This window comes from Micropterus salmoides, unplaced genomic scaffold (assembly GCF_014851395.1).
Source record: "Micropterus salmoides isolate LMB-PRFRI ecotype aquatic unplaced genomic scaffold, ASM1485139v1 Ms_hic_scaffold_6, whole genome shotgun sequence".
Lineage (NCBI taxonomy): Eukaryota > Metazoa > Chordata > Actinopteri > Centrarchiformes > Centrarchidae > Micropterus > Micropterus salmoides.
Window position 1 is genome coordinate 10,414,224 of NW_024044348.1, and position 17,477 is coordinate 10,431,700.

A 17,477-nucleotide genomic window follows, 5' to 3' on the forward strand; every position below is an offset into this window, starting at 1 on the left:
ATAACAGCAACTAAAAACCACAGTTGCAGAGGTATAAAAATACTATATATACCTAATTCCATACACCCTACTTAACCTAATGTGATATGACACTGACGTCCAATAATTCTCTCCAATTTGAACAAATTCACAATCGCTTAAAACATGTATTCTGAAATGCTGAATTTGACTTATATTTCAATCTAGCGGTTAGTAAAAATAATGACATCAAATTATCCAATATTCAAGTAGATAAGGCACTGGGCCTGCCAATACCTGACCTGAAATGTTTGGAGCCTGTGTGGCCTCTAGCACCAAGTATTTCCTGCAGCTCCACTTTTCACATTTACATTTTACTGATACAATTACTGATACAATTCCCGCAAAACAAAACATTTCAACTGACCATTAGCTAAACTCCGGCCCTGAACAGTAACTGTCTAATTACAGCTTACTAACCATAACACTAGGCACTGCAGGCCTGTTGAGCTTTGGATTTCTCCACATGTTGGTGCACTGTGAATTGGCTGTAGTAAGAGCGATACGCTGCATGTAAAACGCTTGGAGGGTTATCCAACGAAGGTTGAAATCAAGGGCAACTGGACTTGGTTGAAGATACTGGAAGACGTTTCGTCCCTCATCCAAAGGACTTCTTCAGTTCTCAGAACTGAATCCAAAGTCCTTTGGATAAGGGACGAAACGTCTTCCAGTATCTTCAACCAAGTCCAGTTGCCCTTGATTTCAACCTTCGTTGGATAACTATGACCTGGATGACTGAGAATCTTCATAGACGTTTGGAGGGTTGTGTCTTTTTATCCTCTCCCAAACCAAAATCACAAGAGTAAGGAATTAAATAAAACGTTTTTTTGTCTTCTCTAATGTATAGTGCAAATATTAGCATGTGTAGCTATTTACAGTAACCCAGCGTTGCTTCCAAGGCCAAAATTAGCATATAATTAGCTAATTACACTGTTGTGTGAGGTTACAAGTGATGTAACAAATTACCGATCATGGATGATACTACACCAGAGTTTATGCTAATGTTACAACAAGTTGAATAGATATCCTCCCAGCGTTATGTTTGCCAAATGACAATTAGTCAACTTCTTTAAAGCTTATTCTCTTGTAACATTAAAATGAAAAACATACTGTTGGAAATTACGAACATCGAAGCATGACTCTATGTACATTAAGGTAAGCATCCAAATATTGTTAGAATGAATACTAGTCTCACATATAACACTAAGGCCAATCTGCTCTACACTGCAAGAACAATTTTGTTTAATTTCATGACTATTATACGAACCATGAAATGGTGAGAATGCTGACCAATATCTGTAAAAAAAAAATCTATCTCAAATGTCCCAGTTTTCAACATTCACTACCAAATTGTCTTGAGAATGAGTTTTTAAACAGTTAGTGGAGCTAATGTTAGCCTAGCCAGCTAGCAACAGCTGCTAAACTTTGCCATTATAGTTGGTTAAACAGACAATTGCAGACCAGAAATGAGAAGCCTGCTTTTGTCTACATCTGTCTGAAAGCAAGGATCCACTGAATTTCAATAGAATATCTGCCAACATTATTGTAAACTGCACACCTGCCATGTAAGATCAGAATGCTTGTAGCAACAGTAACTGGGGGGCTTTGCTAACGGTCAGTTATTTCTAAATGCATTAATTCACCACTTACTTTTTGCTTCATAACACTTGTACCACATTATACATAAAACAACATTGTGAATTGTATACCTGTTGTAATCCGTTCAGTTTCTGCTGCTGTCAATAAAATGAAAGCATTGTACCAACCATTAAGGTTAATGAGTGGTTTATCCACATGTGTAATTATGTGCATTATTAAGCTACTTAACATCAATAGGTGACCCCTTATGTAGCACCATATCTGTTAGAAAGAAATCTCGATTCATTCAATGTCATTCTGGTCAATATAAGTGCATACAAATATTTACATTCTCATTGTTTTGCTAAGAGAAGCTACGCTTTGTTTCATTTAGCCCAGTTAATTTCAGCACTCTATAATAATTTCACCAGCACAAAATGCCTGTTATTAAAATTAATTCATAATTACTCTGTAAAGAAACAAGGAAAGGGCTCAGATAATTGACTTTAAATGATGATTCATATTTCATCACTCAGTGGTGCAATCAGTTCATGATGAGGCATGTGAGTGGTTACTTTGTTGCACTTTGTTGCGAGACGTGCTGCTGGAGTGGGAACGCTGGCTGCAGGTTTTGCAGCACTGTGCTCGTACATTGGGCAAGTTGCAGCGGCCGATCAAACGAAGAGTCTGACAGAAACGAAAGGTGAGCCGATCACGTAGACATACTGCTCCTGTGACAGAGAGAGGAGAAGGGGTGGTTATATACTGAGGTTAGATTTAAATGTAAATGCTCTGTATTTTTATAGCGCTTTTACACTACATCGCATTCACCATTCACACACATTCATACCCTGATGGAACAGCCACCAAGGACAATTTGGGGTTGAGTATCTTGCCCAAGAACACTTCGACATGCAGCCTGGAAGAGCCGGGGATTGAACCGCCAACCTTCCGATTAACGGGCTCTACCTCCTGAGCCACAGACATTGTTGCATCATTATAGAATGAATCATAGACACATCATAAGCCATGCCCTTAAGTTGAACAGTAACAGATGTGGCACATCAGAATTTTTTTGCCTTCCACAACAAATTCCACAACGTGTTCTGTGACGTTGACCAACAGGAGCACAGAGTGCTCTTCCACGCACAACTGTAAACATGACAAAGCAAAGAGGAATTATGTTGTTGATTCTGTGAGGTGGAACTGAAACAGAGGAAAGATCACACTCCATATTTTAGTTCACACGCTTTGCATGTTAACCAATTACCAAGAAAACGCCTACAGTGTGAGCTAATATATTTAAATGTAGGTGTTGGGCTTCCCCCCACATTCTCACAAATGTCTTGTGAGAAATTGAATGTACAAGAAAAGCAGACAATTCATCGAAACATTCGCTATGCTAGAGGGAAATTCACTACGATAACAAAAGGGATTTGTATGTTTGTGTACACAAGTTTATTTCCCTCAACCAGAGTACACATTTTATTATCTGCTTTGTCTTTTTTAAACCACATCAGTTAGAGCAGAAGCATGAAATTGAAAAACCAGGCCAGAGTGTTTTGAGCGTGGGCTGTTATTGAACCATTACACTTCATCTGACACTCAGTGTTTCAGAGCCTGATGTTGTTGATTGTCTTCTCATTTAAGAACAGCTAAGTGAGCAGGAATCAGAGGTCCTTCAGGAATTAAGTCAGTTTTACCACCTGTCATTTAAATTCCCAATAGCACTGCTCTGGAGTAACTGTCAAGGTAAAAAAGAAAAAACAACCCACAATTTCCTGCTGGAAATCAGTGAATAATTTCAGCATTTCAGAGCGACGGAGGCCACGGCTGATGGCTTTAACAGACAACTTAAGTATTATGGTTTAGCTATAAACCTCCTGTGATTTTCAATGCCAGTAACAACTGTTCTGAGAAAAAATGTTAGGAGAAAAAAGTTGTATTTCTCAGAGTTCTCTGAGACCTCAAACCCTCATCTCAAAGCTCAAGTTGAATCTGTAACCATGGTCTTCGCAGTCTGCATATGAATGGTGACATTATGATTATCAGATTAGATTATTTCAGTGCTTTTGTATGTAAATCAGGAGTCACATAGATGTAGCTGACTGCAGACAGCAGATGGCTGAAGGCAAACTATTGACTACTAAAATGTAAAGTGAAAAGAAAAGTGTAACTATTAATGACATTTAAAAAAAGAAAAAGACAAATCAGTATCACCTACAGTGAATCATATTGTAAATATCCTTTACTTAGCTTTAATGTTTATATGAGCTATCCTGTTTTAAGTTCTATTATATTCTTGATATGGCAAAATCACCGGCCTCATCCAGGACGGTGACGAGTTGGCCTACAGATGGGAGGTTGATCAGCTGGCTCTCTGGTGTGGTCAGAACAACATGGAGCTTAACACGCACCTGAAGTGGGAACCCAACACTGACACCATCATCAAGAAGGCCCAGCAGAGGATGTACTTCCTGTGTCAGCTCAGGAAGCTCAACCTGCCTAAGGAGCTGCTGATCCAGTTCTACACAGCTATCATCCAGTCTGTTCTCTGCACCTCCATCACTGTCTGGTTTGGATCTGCCACCAAAAAGGACAAGAGCAGACTACAACGGACAGTCAGGACTGCAGGAAAAATAATCGGTGCCAACCTGCCCTCCATTCAGGACAGAGAAACAGGAAACGGGCAGGAAACATCACTGCAGATCCATCTCACCCCGGACACAATCTGTTCCAGCTTCTCCCCTTTGGTAGGCGCTATTGTGCACTCTACGCCAAAACCAACAGACAGGTTACCACTTATTATTTATTTATTCACCATTCTCTCTTTCAGTGCATACTATGTCATATTGTATATACTGTATAACAATACACCTCAGGTCATAAGGTCATAGGTCTTATTTATTTTTTCCAGCCTCCTTTGCACTATGCTCCATCACAATGTGTACATGTGTACATGTATGTGTACCTGTATATCATATCCACCTCAACATGTACATAATGAGAATAATAGTAACTCCTGCATCCTTTGCACTCTGATCACTGCACTATTTGTCAATATGTCTATATTGTTTTGTTCATAGTGTGTATATTAGTGTTGTCTATACTGTAGCTTGTGTCTGATTTTATTTTATTATTGTGTTATGGTGTTTTTGTATGAGTAAGCACATCATTAGCAATGTACAATCCTGACTCAAATTCCTCGTATGTTTACACATACCTGGCAATAAAGCTGATTCAGATTATGCGCACATCTGAAAAAACAACATACATTTACCCTACAGCACAGTTCAGCTGACAGTTCTATTCACAAGCCAATTATCAACAAGAAGCCATATGCAGTCAGCTTGACAGCAGTGCTTCAAATTGTGTACAAGTTGCAATGATGCAATTTGCAAAGGCTTGCGCCAGAGCGCACTAGAGCACATGAACCAGCACAAAGGGTGAGTATGTACTGACATTGAAATGCTCCATCCATCCATCCATCGTCAGCCACTTATCCTGCATACAGGGTCGCGGGGGGGTGGAGCCAATCCAAGCTGACATCGGGCAAAAGGCGGGGTACACCCTGGACAGGTCGCCAGTCCATTGCAGGGCCACACATAGACAAACAACCAGTCACACTCACACCTTTAGGGTCACCAATCAACCTAGGCCGCATGTCTTTGGATGGCGGAAGGAAGCCGGAGCACCCGGAGAGAACCCACGCAGACACGGGGAGAACATGCAAACTCCACACGGATTTTAAATTTAATTACATTTCATGAATTTTGTGATATCTTGGTAAACACCAGCCTATGACAAGATGTCACCTAAATCTGTCTATTTTTGAGATCTAGGGATTGTGTACAAATTAACGATATAACCTAAGGGAAAGATCAGAGGGTCATGAAAATCACTGATTTATCCTCTGAGGACCATGATTATTCACAGCATATTTAACAAATATCTAATATTTAGTTCGAACAATATCTTTTCAAGAATCAAAGCGTTGGACAAATGGAAAAGTGTCATCTCATGGTGGCACCAGAAGCAAAGTCAGGGTTTCCTCAAAACAATTATAAATAATTAATGGGGACAATGGATATCCATACCAAATGTAATGACAATGCAACCAATAATTTCAATCTAATAATATTTGGACCAAAGTGTTGGACTATGGTTCTACAACTACAGCACCATTTTACATGGCCCATGCATACTGTACTACTGAACACACTGCTCGATAAAGATATTCTCAAAACTCCAGAGTGCAGAATTTCCAATGTCAGCCAGATCAGAGAGACTCCATGACATCAACGGGGTACAAAGGTCACAGCTGCAACTCAATACACAGTATTTCCTGTGTGTTTCTATACAACCCCATTTTCTATCTTTGACCCAGTCACCAGAATGCCCCATATAGAAGAGTAAACAAAAAAGGTTGCAGTGGGACATGGGACTTCCGCAGTAATATGCTTTTCTTTCACTATTTGAAAATAAAGAACCTTGGGTTTGGAGAAAAAAAACATGTTTATGGGCAGCCCCGCAACCTATGATCAATACTGTCAGTGGATGCAGCTTTGTATTTGTTTTTTAGAAAAAACATCTTATAATCCAAAGCTCACCGATGGTTAATCACAGCATTTTTAAAGAGCAAACTAGGGAACAGAATGACGGGCTCTTCAATCACTTACAGTACATATTGACTGGAAATGACCAACTAGATGAAAATTCAACCTTGCATGAGCACAAGAAGGTGTTATCTGTCCATGTTCTTTATAAAAATATATACACATGACTTATTTATCTGCAGATAAACAAGTACATTACAAAATATTTAGAGGAAGATGTTCATTGAACGGTCATTGCACAACAGTATTGCTGCTGAAATGTAAATAATTAGCACTGACAGTAACTGATGAGTATAAATATGTATGTGTGTGTTTTAGTTACTTAGACCTGCAATAACTGTAAAAGAAATATGATTTTGTTTGGCCACTTGGGGCTAGAGGAAACTAGCTAGATAGTAACTAACAAAACACTGACTTGTCACCTTTTAAGTTGATATGGAGAACGTGTTTGCAAATAGTTGCTTATTTGACCATCCAGCATTTATGGAGAAATATTATAATTTATTTGCAGTTATGTTTCTGTCCAATTTTCACTCTCTTTTAGGTCTGTTGGTTTTGGTGATGAACTCCTGAGGGAAATATCTGGCTCTATATAGTTGCTAAATGCGCCGCTATGTGCACCAGGTAGTCTCTTTGTCTGTCTGCTGTTTGGTGCTGAGCAGAAGATTCGGATGATAATTTTCAGTAGTTCCATCATCATGAGCGGCCCCTTTCACATCGTCATTCGATACATTATTATACAAATATTGATTATTGCGGCTTTGAAGTGTTAGGCTTAAACCTCTAATGTCCAGTGAAGGAGGTGGAAATGTCCTATCAATCTGTGAAGTGAAATACTTGGTTACCTCCAATATCTTTACATTTTCTGCTTGTGGGACAACTATGGGACATCCCACTGCATTTAAATTAATAATAACAATTAAAGTTCAAGTTCTTTATTTGAAATGTAATGTTAAAAGGTATGTTAATGGTTGACAATGTTTTACTGCTGCAGCAGTATGTTTTATTGTGTTGTTCCACGCAGTCTGGGCACTGGGCATTGTGTGTGCGCATGAGACTATAAACAACATAACTACGGAACATCTAACTTCAATAAATATTTATTATTTGGAAAAAATCAAATTAATTGAAATTGATGATGCAGACACCTACAACCACAGACAAAAACCACCATTAGCTCCCAACGGTGCTGTAGGAATCTGTATGCCTTGAGATTGAATGCAGGTCATTCGTCCCCTTGACATTCTACCATACTCCCCTCTACTTTCCCAGACAACATGGACACTGACCACAGCCTGATTATATCACTTTTTTGGTGATAGTGGCGCCATACTTAACAACAAATGGCCTATAAAACCTCTTTATAAAACAGAAATGCACATTTCCCTTAGAGCTACTTTAAAATTCTGCTTTGCTTTGATGCAAGGACATTGCATGTAAGTGTCTTATATGTATGCATGATTCAGCACATATTGTAGAGGTTAGACTCAGGACATTTGTCTTGTCCAACATGAGTTTAAGACAGAACTCAGTGGGGATTGGGGTCAAGACTGAGTTCAAAATCAGCTCAAGACCAAGACTGACAGACCTCTCCCAAGACTAAGCATAAACTAGGAACCAACCAGCACCCAATCACATCCTAATCAATATTTGGCATTCAACACAGATCTACTGTACTACCATTCACAGACTGTCTGCAAACAGTAATGTGTTAGAAAACAAAAACAAAAAACAGCATTGAAACAAGCACCTAACTATCCACTTCCTTGTCCCGTCAAACAGGCAGTTGTTTTTTATATTTTATATAAAATCCAAACTTTCACAGGTTTAAATGTACATTTTTGAACTACTTTAGGTATGATTAAATATAATCATAATAAGTTAAGGTTGGATGTTTTTTGTGGCATCTCATTTAGCTGAAATTCCAATAAAGCTAAAATATGAGTTCCACGATTTTGTGTGTATTGTGAAAAGGAGGATTGATCAAGATGGTTTCCTGGGAAAGCACAGCACAGATAATGGCTGGGTGCACTTGTTAATGTCAAATAAAAGAAACACTTTACAAGAGTTCTGTGTTTTTCCTGAAGTACTGTATTCATATAATACAGTCGCAGGCACGAAGCAACAGAAAACTAAAAGTTTCAGAAAACGTCTCTAATGGTGTGATATTGTTTTTTTCCCCTGATAAATGTATCCTTCAAAATCTCGTGTACAGTCCATGTGAAAGATGAACTCAGATCATCTTCATGTTATCATCCTACTGCTGCTAAGGAAACCAGCCTTGTCTCCTGAGAGGGATTTTAACAACCTGCAGCCCAGATATATTGTCAGGCATTCAAAAAATGGAAATCAGTCTTAGGCTCACACAGCTGCACACGTGTCTAAGGTCACAGCAGTTGTTTCACATGAAAGCAGCTTCTGTGTAGAGCTTCCGGTCCAGGTTTGATGAGAGGCCACTTAGAGCTGCTTTCGTCATACAGGCTTTAACAAAAGCATGAATATACGACCAGTTTTACATTGTGTTGGTCAATTTATCACTGTGGGGAATATTGACAAATGACACATGACCAGACCTTTATTAATGTCAGATGAAATGTTGCCCAAGTACTATTTACTAGTTGTAATGTAGACTTTGATCACTATTGTGATTAGCTATCAAGGATACTACAAAAAGTGTAAAAGTTTATACTACACATGTTGTAAGTATATTCTATATGCGATGTGTAAAATGACCTTCTACTCCATCACTTTACATTTCCATCAAGCCTCGTCTCCAGTAACTCTTAAGGGATGTTTCTGATCTGCATCCAATTACTTTCGATGTAGCATCAGAAAGGCTCTGTTGTGATGTGGAGTCATACTTAAGGAGATTTGACAGGAATTCTGCCAGGCACTTGTTTGAATGCATGCCAAAATACATTTATTCATAATGCAGATGCTTTTGTCCAAACTGACTTACAAATGAGGTACAATCCAAGCCAAGTTCCACCTGTCACAGATACAAGAAGTAACATATAAGTGCCTTGCAAATGACTTTTTTTTCCTCAGAGAGAGATAGAGCATAATCTCGGAAGAGGTACACAATGCAAGGTCAGATCTAACTGTGATATAATTATTCACTTAAGGCAGTAATGTATCCAGGAATTTCCTGAATATGGGTGGGGTCACTTTGCAGTAAAAAAAACAAAAAAACAAATTAATTAGTTTATATTTCAGTGCAGGGTTTATACATGTACTTTAGCGAATAATATATTTGCTGTAGCCGAATACAATTTTTAAAAAAACATCTACAGCACTTGGCTAATATTTCACATTTTCTATATCTGCCTTTTTTAATAAATGGTATTGTCTATTGCATGCATTGTTATAATTAACCATACGCTCACAGAACACCTTAGTTTTATATTTGAAAATAATATTAAATAGGCAAATTGTTGTTAAATGAGTTACTACTATACCATAATATAGGTAGCAAATTAAACCACGGACCACTGAATGAGTGTAACAGTAGTTTCTTTACATTTTGTAAATAACACTAGTGCTGCCAGTGGGTGTACACCATGTCCCATTTACTTTACTTTAGTTTTCCAATAATTTGTACTCTTTTCTGACCACCACTCAATAAATCAAATGTATACAGGAACAAACACATCCAGTGACAAGGAATCATGTTATTTACATTTTATGAAAGCATTTACTCAAAGAGGTGTTATTATGCTTTTTGGCTTTTTCCCTCTCCTTTATTTAGTTATATATCTTTTTTGTGCATGTAACAGGTTTACAAAGTGAAAAAGCCCAAAGTCCAGCCCAAAGGGAGTTCCCATCTCCCACAAAAAACTCTGCTCTGAACTGCCTGAAAGCAGCTTTCATCCCTGTGATGACAGGGATGAAAGCAATATGCGCGTCATATAAGGGCTCGCCAAGGGGCTAGTCCGACATGCCCTCAAAAACACCGGTGGAAAAACAGTGAGTTGCAGCACACACTTCCAAACACTAGCTACCCTCCAGGCAGTCAATTGTCATAAAGTTGTTACTGTGATGTAGAGACAGAGCTCATTTAAAACTTTATGGATGAAAGATACTTTTGTTATAGATTAATAACTCGCCACTCTGAAACTCATCCTCCAGTCAATGTTGCTAAGCTGGTAAGGGGAACGTATACAGCTGAACCAAAGCCCTGTTTACCGGCTTCTCACTGACCCGCCCTTCTCTGTTTCTGATTGGCTAGTAGTCCTTAGGAACTAGGAACTGCGCATGTGCAATGCCCAACAAAGATCATGTAGAGGCAAGATGTATCACTCCATAGCTAAAACAAAGCCTTCAACACACCGTGTAAACCTGTTATGGTACAAGCCCTAAATAGGATTTTGAACCTGAAAATGAACATACCACCTCTTTAACTGACTGTTAGGAATAGTCAAATGTTGTCACTAACCATTAATGCATGACATGTTAAATCAGATAACTGATTATTGTTATGGTCATTTTAAAAGATAATATGATTATTTTAATTTCATGTGTGTAGCTTACAAACGTTTACCTGTTGTAACCTTACTGAAATGCTTGGTGCAGACGTGTGTAAAAAGTAGTCCCAGTTAATAGTCCTTGTCCTGATTCACTACTGATTACTACAAGTGGCTGCTAACTCTGAAAGAGAAGTTGCTTCAACTCATATACCCAAAGGAGCCACCACAAACAGTAGATTCCAGCAGAAAAAAATATCGAAAGCAGGAAATATGCAACAGGTTTAACATTAACTTTTTGGTTTTAAATTGGCTGATAATTTTAACATTTAAATGTAAAGATACTATTAAGTCTAAAGATGAAAATGTATTCCAATATGAAATGAGAACAGAGCATAATTTTAATTAGATTAATTATTCCTGATACTTGCAATTATTGTCCAATTATAATAAGCTGACCCGTATGTCATGCAGCAAAGTTACTTACATGGTTTTTCAGCAAAATTTTTTATCTTTAATATAATTTAGATGTTGATTCCATCAAATCCAAAGCAAAAAGTTATCATGATTGAGGTGCCCAAAAACATAAGACTTACACACAAGATTATTCAGTGCTTCATAAATAACCATCTGGCTATTTTGATTCATTTAGTAAAATCACATGTCGACTTTAGAACAAATCCAACAGACTTTGTATCTGAGTCCAATTCAACAGCTTTGATGAGAGAATCATACATTTCACTACTACTACTTATTTGAATGGATGAGACTGTGTTGAGATAAATATCTGAAATACACATTCACAAAACACAGTGCATCATTAACACCCCTGTTAGAACAGGTATAACGTTTGGTAAATGTGGGAGGTGAGACATTTTTTGGTTTTCCTATTTATTTTGATGTTCCTTTGCACAGATACCATTTTATATTTTGGATGGAAAAGTGCTAATTCCTGAATATGTCTTTCATCTAAAGGGGTGCAATGATTTAGCATAAGGAACACTGTGATTGCAGATCTGATATAAAACAGAACTGCCACGGACCTGCTGTGGCCTATATCAGAATATTGAATTAAAGAGTGCAAATTATGTTTGTTTAATTACAGTAGGCACAAATATAAAAGTATAAAAGGAAAAGTAATGAATATTGTTGGAAATTATCTTCTATTTATTTCACGAGAGTGCTAAAGTTAATAAACTCCATGTTGCAAAGCTGAGAGGACCATTAATACTGAAAAGCTGAACAAAAAAAGCAGCTATAACCCACTGTGTTCTGCAGATAACTTGCACCTTCAAACAAAATCTAATGGAGGAAAAATACACCTCTAGTGCAACAATTGTAGCCTTTTCTAGTCACATGCACATTGAAACTAGACTTAACTCTAAAATTTACTGTAGTTGTAATGTTTGGGTATACACTGTGACACAGTTATACTCAATCAAAAGCAAAATATGGAAATGTCAAGCCATGAATGATGTATTTCAAGCAAAAGAAGACTAGCAGCCTATACTTCCCCTGCTGTGAATAGTTTCTTTGATTGCAAATCTTCCTCTACTCTATCAATTCTTCTTCTGCATGCCTGGCAAACAAAGAAGACATCTGATGCTACTGTAGTCAGCCTTTCCACTGGTCTTATGATATGGCATCATTAGAGGAAGAGCTGGTGGATTCCCAGTGATATCAATGCTGCTGTTGATGACCAAGGATGGTAAAGCGTGCTGCTTCATATGGTCAAAAAAGCTGCTACCATAAGGCGGTTTGATAATGAATACCCCTAAAATAAATATACTGTATAAATTAAACATTAGGGGCATATTATTGATAGTGATAGGACATTTTCTCTTTTTTTACCACTTTGGTTTAATAAAGGAAATCAATCGGTTGTAATGTGTTTTTTGCACATTGTGTGTGTTCTTCATGTCGATTTGGGATACTTTCTGTTGGAAACCCTAATTTATGTTTACGGTTTTGGTAAATTGCTCTAGTTTGACATTTCACTCAAAATCCTCATTGACATGCATAAACAGACACTGGCAGAAATCTTTACCTTTATTGCTTAAAGGTCAAACCTTTTCTCTTGTTTAAATTCCATTTTCAGATACCCTATAATCAAAGTCCTGCAGCAATTACAGGTCATGTGTGTCTATCCTCTTTTTTTTTTTAAATTTGGCAAATGTCAAAGTTCTTGTACCAACCTTTTAACACCCATAGTTGCCTATTTATAGCCAGTAAATCATGATCACTGAATCATGACTGTACCAAAATAGTCACGTGACACACGCAGTTTGAAGACAATAACATAGGTTCATGGTGTAACATTTACAATATACAAGCCTACAGCTTGCACTAACTTTAAATACAGTGTTTTCTTCATGTACGTATCTTGGACCGGCCGCCCATGTATATTAACAGCGGACAAAGTATATTTGGTGACCCATTTTAGCCGTGTGCAGAGAAACACGGAGAGATGTGGTCTGGTATTACGTTAAAACTCAACTGAGACTCAGTACTACGTTGGTTTTGACCCACATGTAAACGGAATCACAGGTAAGTTTATGAAACGCAAAAACTTTATATAAGGTACTGCTGATGGAGAAAGTGAGCAGAGCAGCAACTCATACAGGGAGAGAGAGACAGAAAGAGGCAGAGGTGTAGGTCTGTTTGTGTGAGTGAGTGTGGGGAGAAGAGAAGAGAAGAGAAGAGAAAGGGAGCAGATTCAAGTAGTGACTAAAATAAGTAGAATAACTTGCTATCAATACGAAGAGGTTTTACACCGCTACCGCCACCCCACCCCCCACACTGGCTGCAGTTACACTGTCATTATGAAAGATCCGGGGAGCAGGTGTGTCGGTTCTGTCCCTCGGAACCGCAACACGAGACCGCAGATTTTTGTGTCGCTGTTTCGGTCTCGGTTTCAGAACCGTTACAGCCCTAGTAATTTGTTTTCCCTTGTTTGAAAACTTAAAAGCATAAAAAATGAAAATACACAAGTAAAGCAGAAGTACCTCAAAACTGTACTTAAGTTCAATACATAGGTAAATGTACATACGCAGTTACATTCCACCACTACATAAAACTGAAGAAAATGGATTCAAACACACCTTGAGTTACTCACCAGATGGGGCGCTTTCGCACTCCTGTAAGTTACACTTCTGGATGCTCTCAGGCTGTGGCTCGTGGTCACATTGAGCTTGATCCACTTCTTCATCTGTCTCATCCTTTGTGTTAACACATCGGATGAGTCTGCGCTGCACTCCACCCCCACAAGAAGCAGAACACTGCAGAGGTGTTTTGAAAAGGAAAACACATTTTAATGTATTGGTACTTCTTGCTGTAACACTGTCTATTTTGTCATAATTTCATCATACAATCACCAAAGGTTTAGATTGTCAAAACTTTATGTTTATTTTGTATTTTTGCTATTATCATGATATTTGCATTTGGGTTTGAGACTTTGATTAGGCTACTTGGTGTCAGACAAATCTGGCAACACTGGATATTATTCTCAACATTTGGACTGATGGCTACTGCTTTTGTAAGCACTTCATTGTGCTCGTGCTTGCATGTGTTCAGTGACAATCACTGTATAAAATATGCTATGGGCATGTTTTTGATTGACTGTGTGCAGTTTAAAGACTCATGATTCAGGCATTGAAAAGACTTGATGAAAAGACCTGCTTTTGTGGACAGGAGTCATGTGTAAGACCTAGGCTACTAGGAGAAAATGACATTCAGATAACAGTCATAATCCCCAATATGGGTCAAGTTATTAGGAGAAGTCAATATTCATTCTTGACACAATAGGCGAATAAAGACGGTGTTGCGGTAACTTAACTTGAGTGGCTGTATTACCTTGGCACTCCAGACACACGTCTGTTTCTATTGATTTCCCATTGCTTATCTGGGTTAAGGTCACAGTTTTCTTCATTTTCTCACACGCTTATCTCACATTCCTTCTCTGGCTATTGTAGATCCAATCAATACATTTCCCTTTATTTCTCATATCACTCGCAAATCCTTTGACCCATCTCTTTAGATCTCCCTCTTCTTCATCAGCCTTCCTGTATAACCTGCAGTATTATATTGATCATGATGCTATATCATTGTCTTCCAGTGCGCAGCAATGCTCCTTCTCCTTCTTTTCCACACTCATCCACGTTCAGTGACCTGGACCCTCAGAGTTAATTTATGTACGCTCCATCCACACCTGCTCCTTCACTCATTTATGAAATGTAAAATCTAAGGGTGCTTTCACACCTGTAGTTCGGTTCATTTGGTCCGGACCAAGTGAAAACAATTATACACTGTTGCATTTTAGTTCTGGTCTAATTCATGTTCACACTGCAGTTTTACAAATGAACCAAGAGAAGTAACCATGACGTTACACAAACTAACGTCATGGTTAACTTGTTGATCATCCTGCATCATCAGAACCCTTAATGAACTGACAGGGTAAACAGAGTAATACTTGCCCTCCTTTTTTAACAGAATGTAATCTATTAATCTGTGAAAATACCTGCGCTGACAAGTATACGTTACCAAGTGATTTTTATAAACATTGCATGGTTTTTAGATCAATTATAAGATCGCTGGACACATTTCGTGGTCAGCAGATGGATTTATTAGTGGTTTAACTTTGGAAATAATGCTCAGATCACATTTTTGCTATCACAAAATCCTGTGATTGGTTCATTTGCTTTCACATCACAAGCGAACTGCACCAGAGTTCGTTTGAAAGCGTACCGACGCTTGTTTGGTCCGCTTTTGGTGCGCACCCGAGTGCGATTGCTGCATTTACACCTCCCCAAACAAACCGCACCAAGGGGGAAAACGAACTCTAGTGCGATTCAAACGAACGAAATGAGGCAGTTGTGAAAGCACCCTAGGAGCCAGTACCAACGTTTACTCCAAATACGGTCCATGAATCAAAAATCATGCTAGATTATTATCTCTAGTTTTTACTGTTTTTTTATCCATTTTGTGTGTGTGTGTGTGTGTGTCTGCGTGTGTGTGTGTGTAGTGCACCTGTTCCCAAGATCCAGTAAGCCACTGAGCACAAGGCTGGTTGTTACAAGATTGGATGCTGCTGGGCTGAAGGTCCCCGTCACATCGATCCTCTTCTGGACAAGCGACAATACGCTGCTGCTCACCTCCTCCACACACCTCAGAGCACTGATCAACACACAATGACGGGCATATGGAGTATATGAATCTATGTCACACAATAAACCACCAAATTCATCTTACACTTTTCATGAGACTCACAGTATGTTTAATAGTTGATTGTCTCCTGGGTTTGCTTTTCCAACCATATATCTTGTAAATCCAATGCTGCTCAGTTGCTAACACGTAAATCTCAGAACCTCCTACCTACTGTAATTGAAGGCACCCACCAAGAACACCCACACACCATTAACACACAACAATAACATCATTAAAAAAAAGACCACGCAACATTCACTTTGACTCTTTGGCTCTCAAAGTTTAATTCATTTCTGCACTGAAATGATTAGAAACACATACTGTAGCTAACAGGAAAAAAGGAATAAAATCAATCAAAAATCTTACCGTGTATGGAATGGTATGCTTGTGTGGGGTAATATAAAGAAAGTGAAATTTGGGTCTAATCCTTTAAAGGCATGTTTTATCGTATGTGCTTTTGATGCGGTGTTGAAATGTTTTAATGGTTATCATCTTGTCACTATTTCATTTGAAAGTTATGTGGAGCATGTTCCGAGTAGAACTTTTCCTTTCCAGTATTTTGATACCACACTGGCTTATAAAGATTTCACAAATGAACTCACACACACTGAAAAATTACCTAAAAATCTTTTTTTTAAATGCAGCATGATGTCAAACACACTTTTCAATGCTATATTCACTTTCATTCTATCGTACTTAAAAAACAGAGAATGCATTATTCATTTTATACAACTCACTTCACCCCAGGATGAGCTGTACCAGTCGAGACATGGCTGGAGGTTACAGGGCGTTTGGGTTTGTGGCCTGGAGGACATGGCTCGGCAGTGAAAAGGTCTTAGGGGCCTTTGATCCCGCATGTCAAAACAATGGACTTCTCGTGATTTAATGCCGCCTCCACAATCCTTGGAGCACTGGGAAAAGACATGGCATGACTGTTATTCAAATAGCATGAGCTTCTACACTGAACACAATTATAAACTTTTTCATCATGAGCTGAACTCAAAGACCTAAGACTTTCTCTATGTACAGAAAAGGCCTATTTCTCTCAAATATTGTTCACAAATCTGTGTTAGTGAGCACTTCTCCTTTGCCGAGATAATCCATCCACCTCACAGGTGTGGCATATCAAGATGCTGATCAGACAGCATGGGTATTGCACAAGTGTGCCTTAGGTTGGCCACAATAAAAAAAAAGGGAGGGGGTTGCGTTACACCGATTGTTTAGACGTCCGATAAGCAGGCTGTCAGCAGTCAGCTACTGTAAAACTTACAGTAAAACAATGTCAGTATCATATATTGATTTTGGTAGTATAATAAAAGATATCATCTCACCTTACTCCATTCCTCAATTTTCCATGTGGAGCAGGGGCGCAGGTAACACCGCTGGGCTGGCGCAGGCCTCTTGGCCGGATCGCAATCAGAATCTGAGCCTGTACTGCAAGCCAAAGTCCTCCAGATGGCACCCAGACCACAGCTGGTGGAGCACTGCCCATATATATGAGAACCCAACTTACACTTTGCAATATTAGGGTTAGACGCACAAACAGCTCCAGCATGCACAAGAAAACAAAACAATGCCAATGTTTTTTTTGGTGTAGTAT

At 38.6% G+C, this 17,477-nt stretch overlaps 1 protein-coding gene across 2 annotated transcripts in view; it reads right to left on the reverse strand.

Annotated features, from left to right (window-relative positions):
• Positions 1-665: 665 nt before the first annotated feature.
• Positions 666-17,477, reverse strand: part of LOC119890065 (A disintegrin and metalloproteinase with thrombospondin motifs 7) — an 86,142-nt gene continuing 69,330 nt past the window's right edge. The window contains exons 20-24 of one of the 2 annotated variants that reach the window (XM_038701090.1): positions 17,209-17,361; positions 16,615-16,788; positions 15,701-15,847; positions 13,791-13,953; positions 666-2,327 (exon numbers count right to left, since the gene is read on the reverse strand). In XM_038701090.1, the coding sequence (XP_038557018.1) occupies positions 2,146-2,327; positions 13,791-13,953; positions 15,701-15,847; positions 16,615-16,788; positions 17,209-17,361 (819 nt within the window). In that variant the 3' untranslated portion in view covers positions 666-2,145. Of the gene's footprint in view, positions 2,328-13,776; positions 13,954-15,700; positions 15,848-16,614; positions 16,789-17,208; positions 17,362-17,477 lie in introns of both variants that reach the window. The other variant, XM_038701091.1, reaches the window with a different exon arrangement.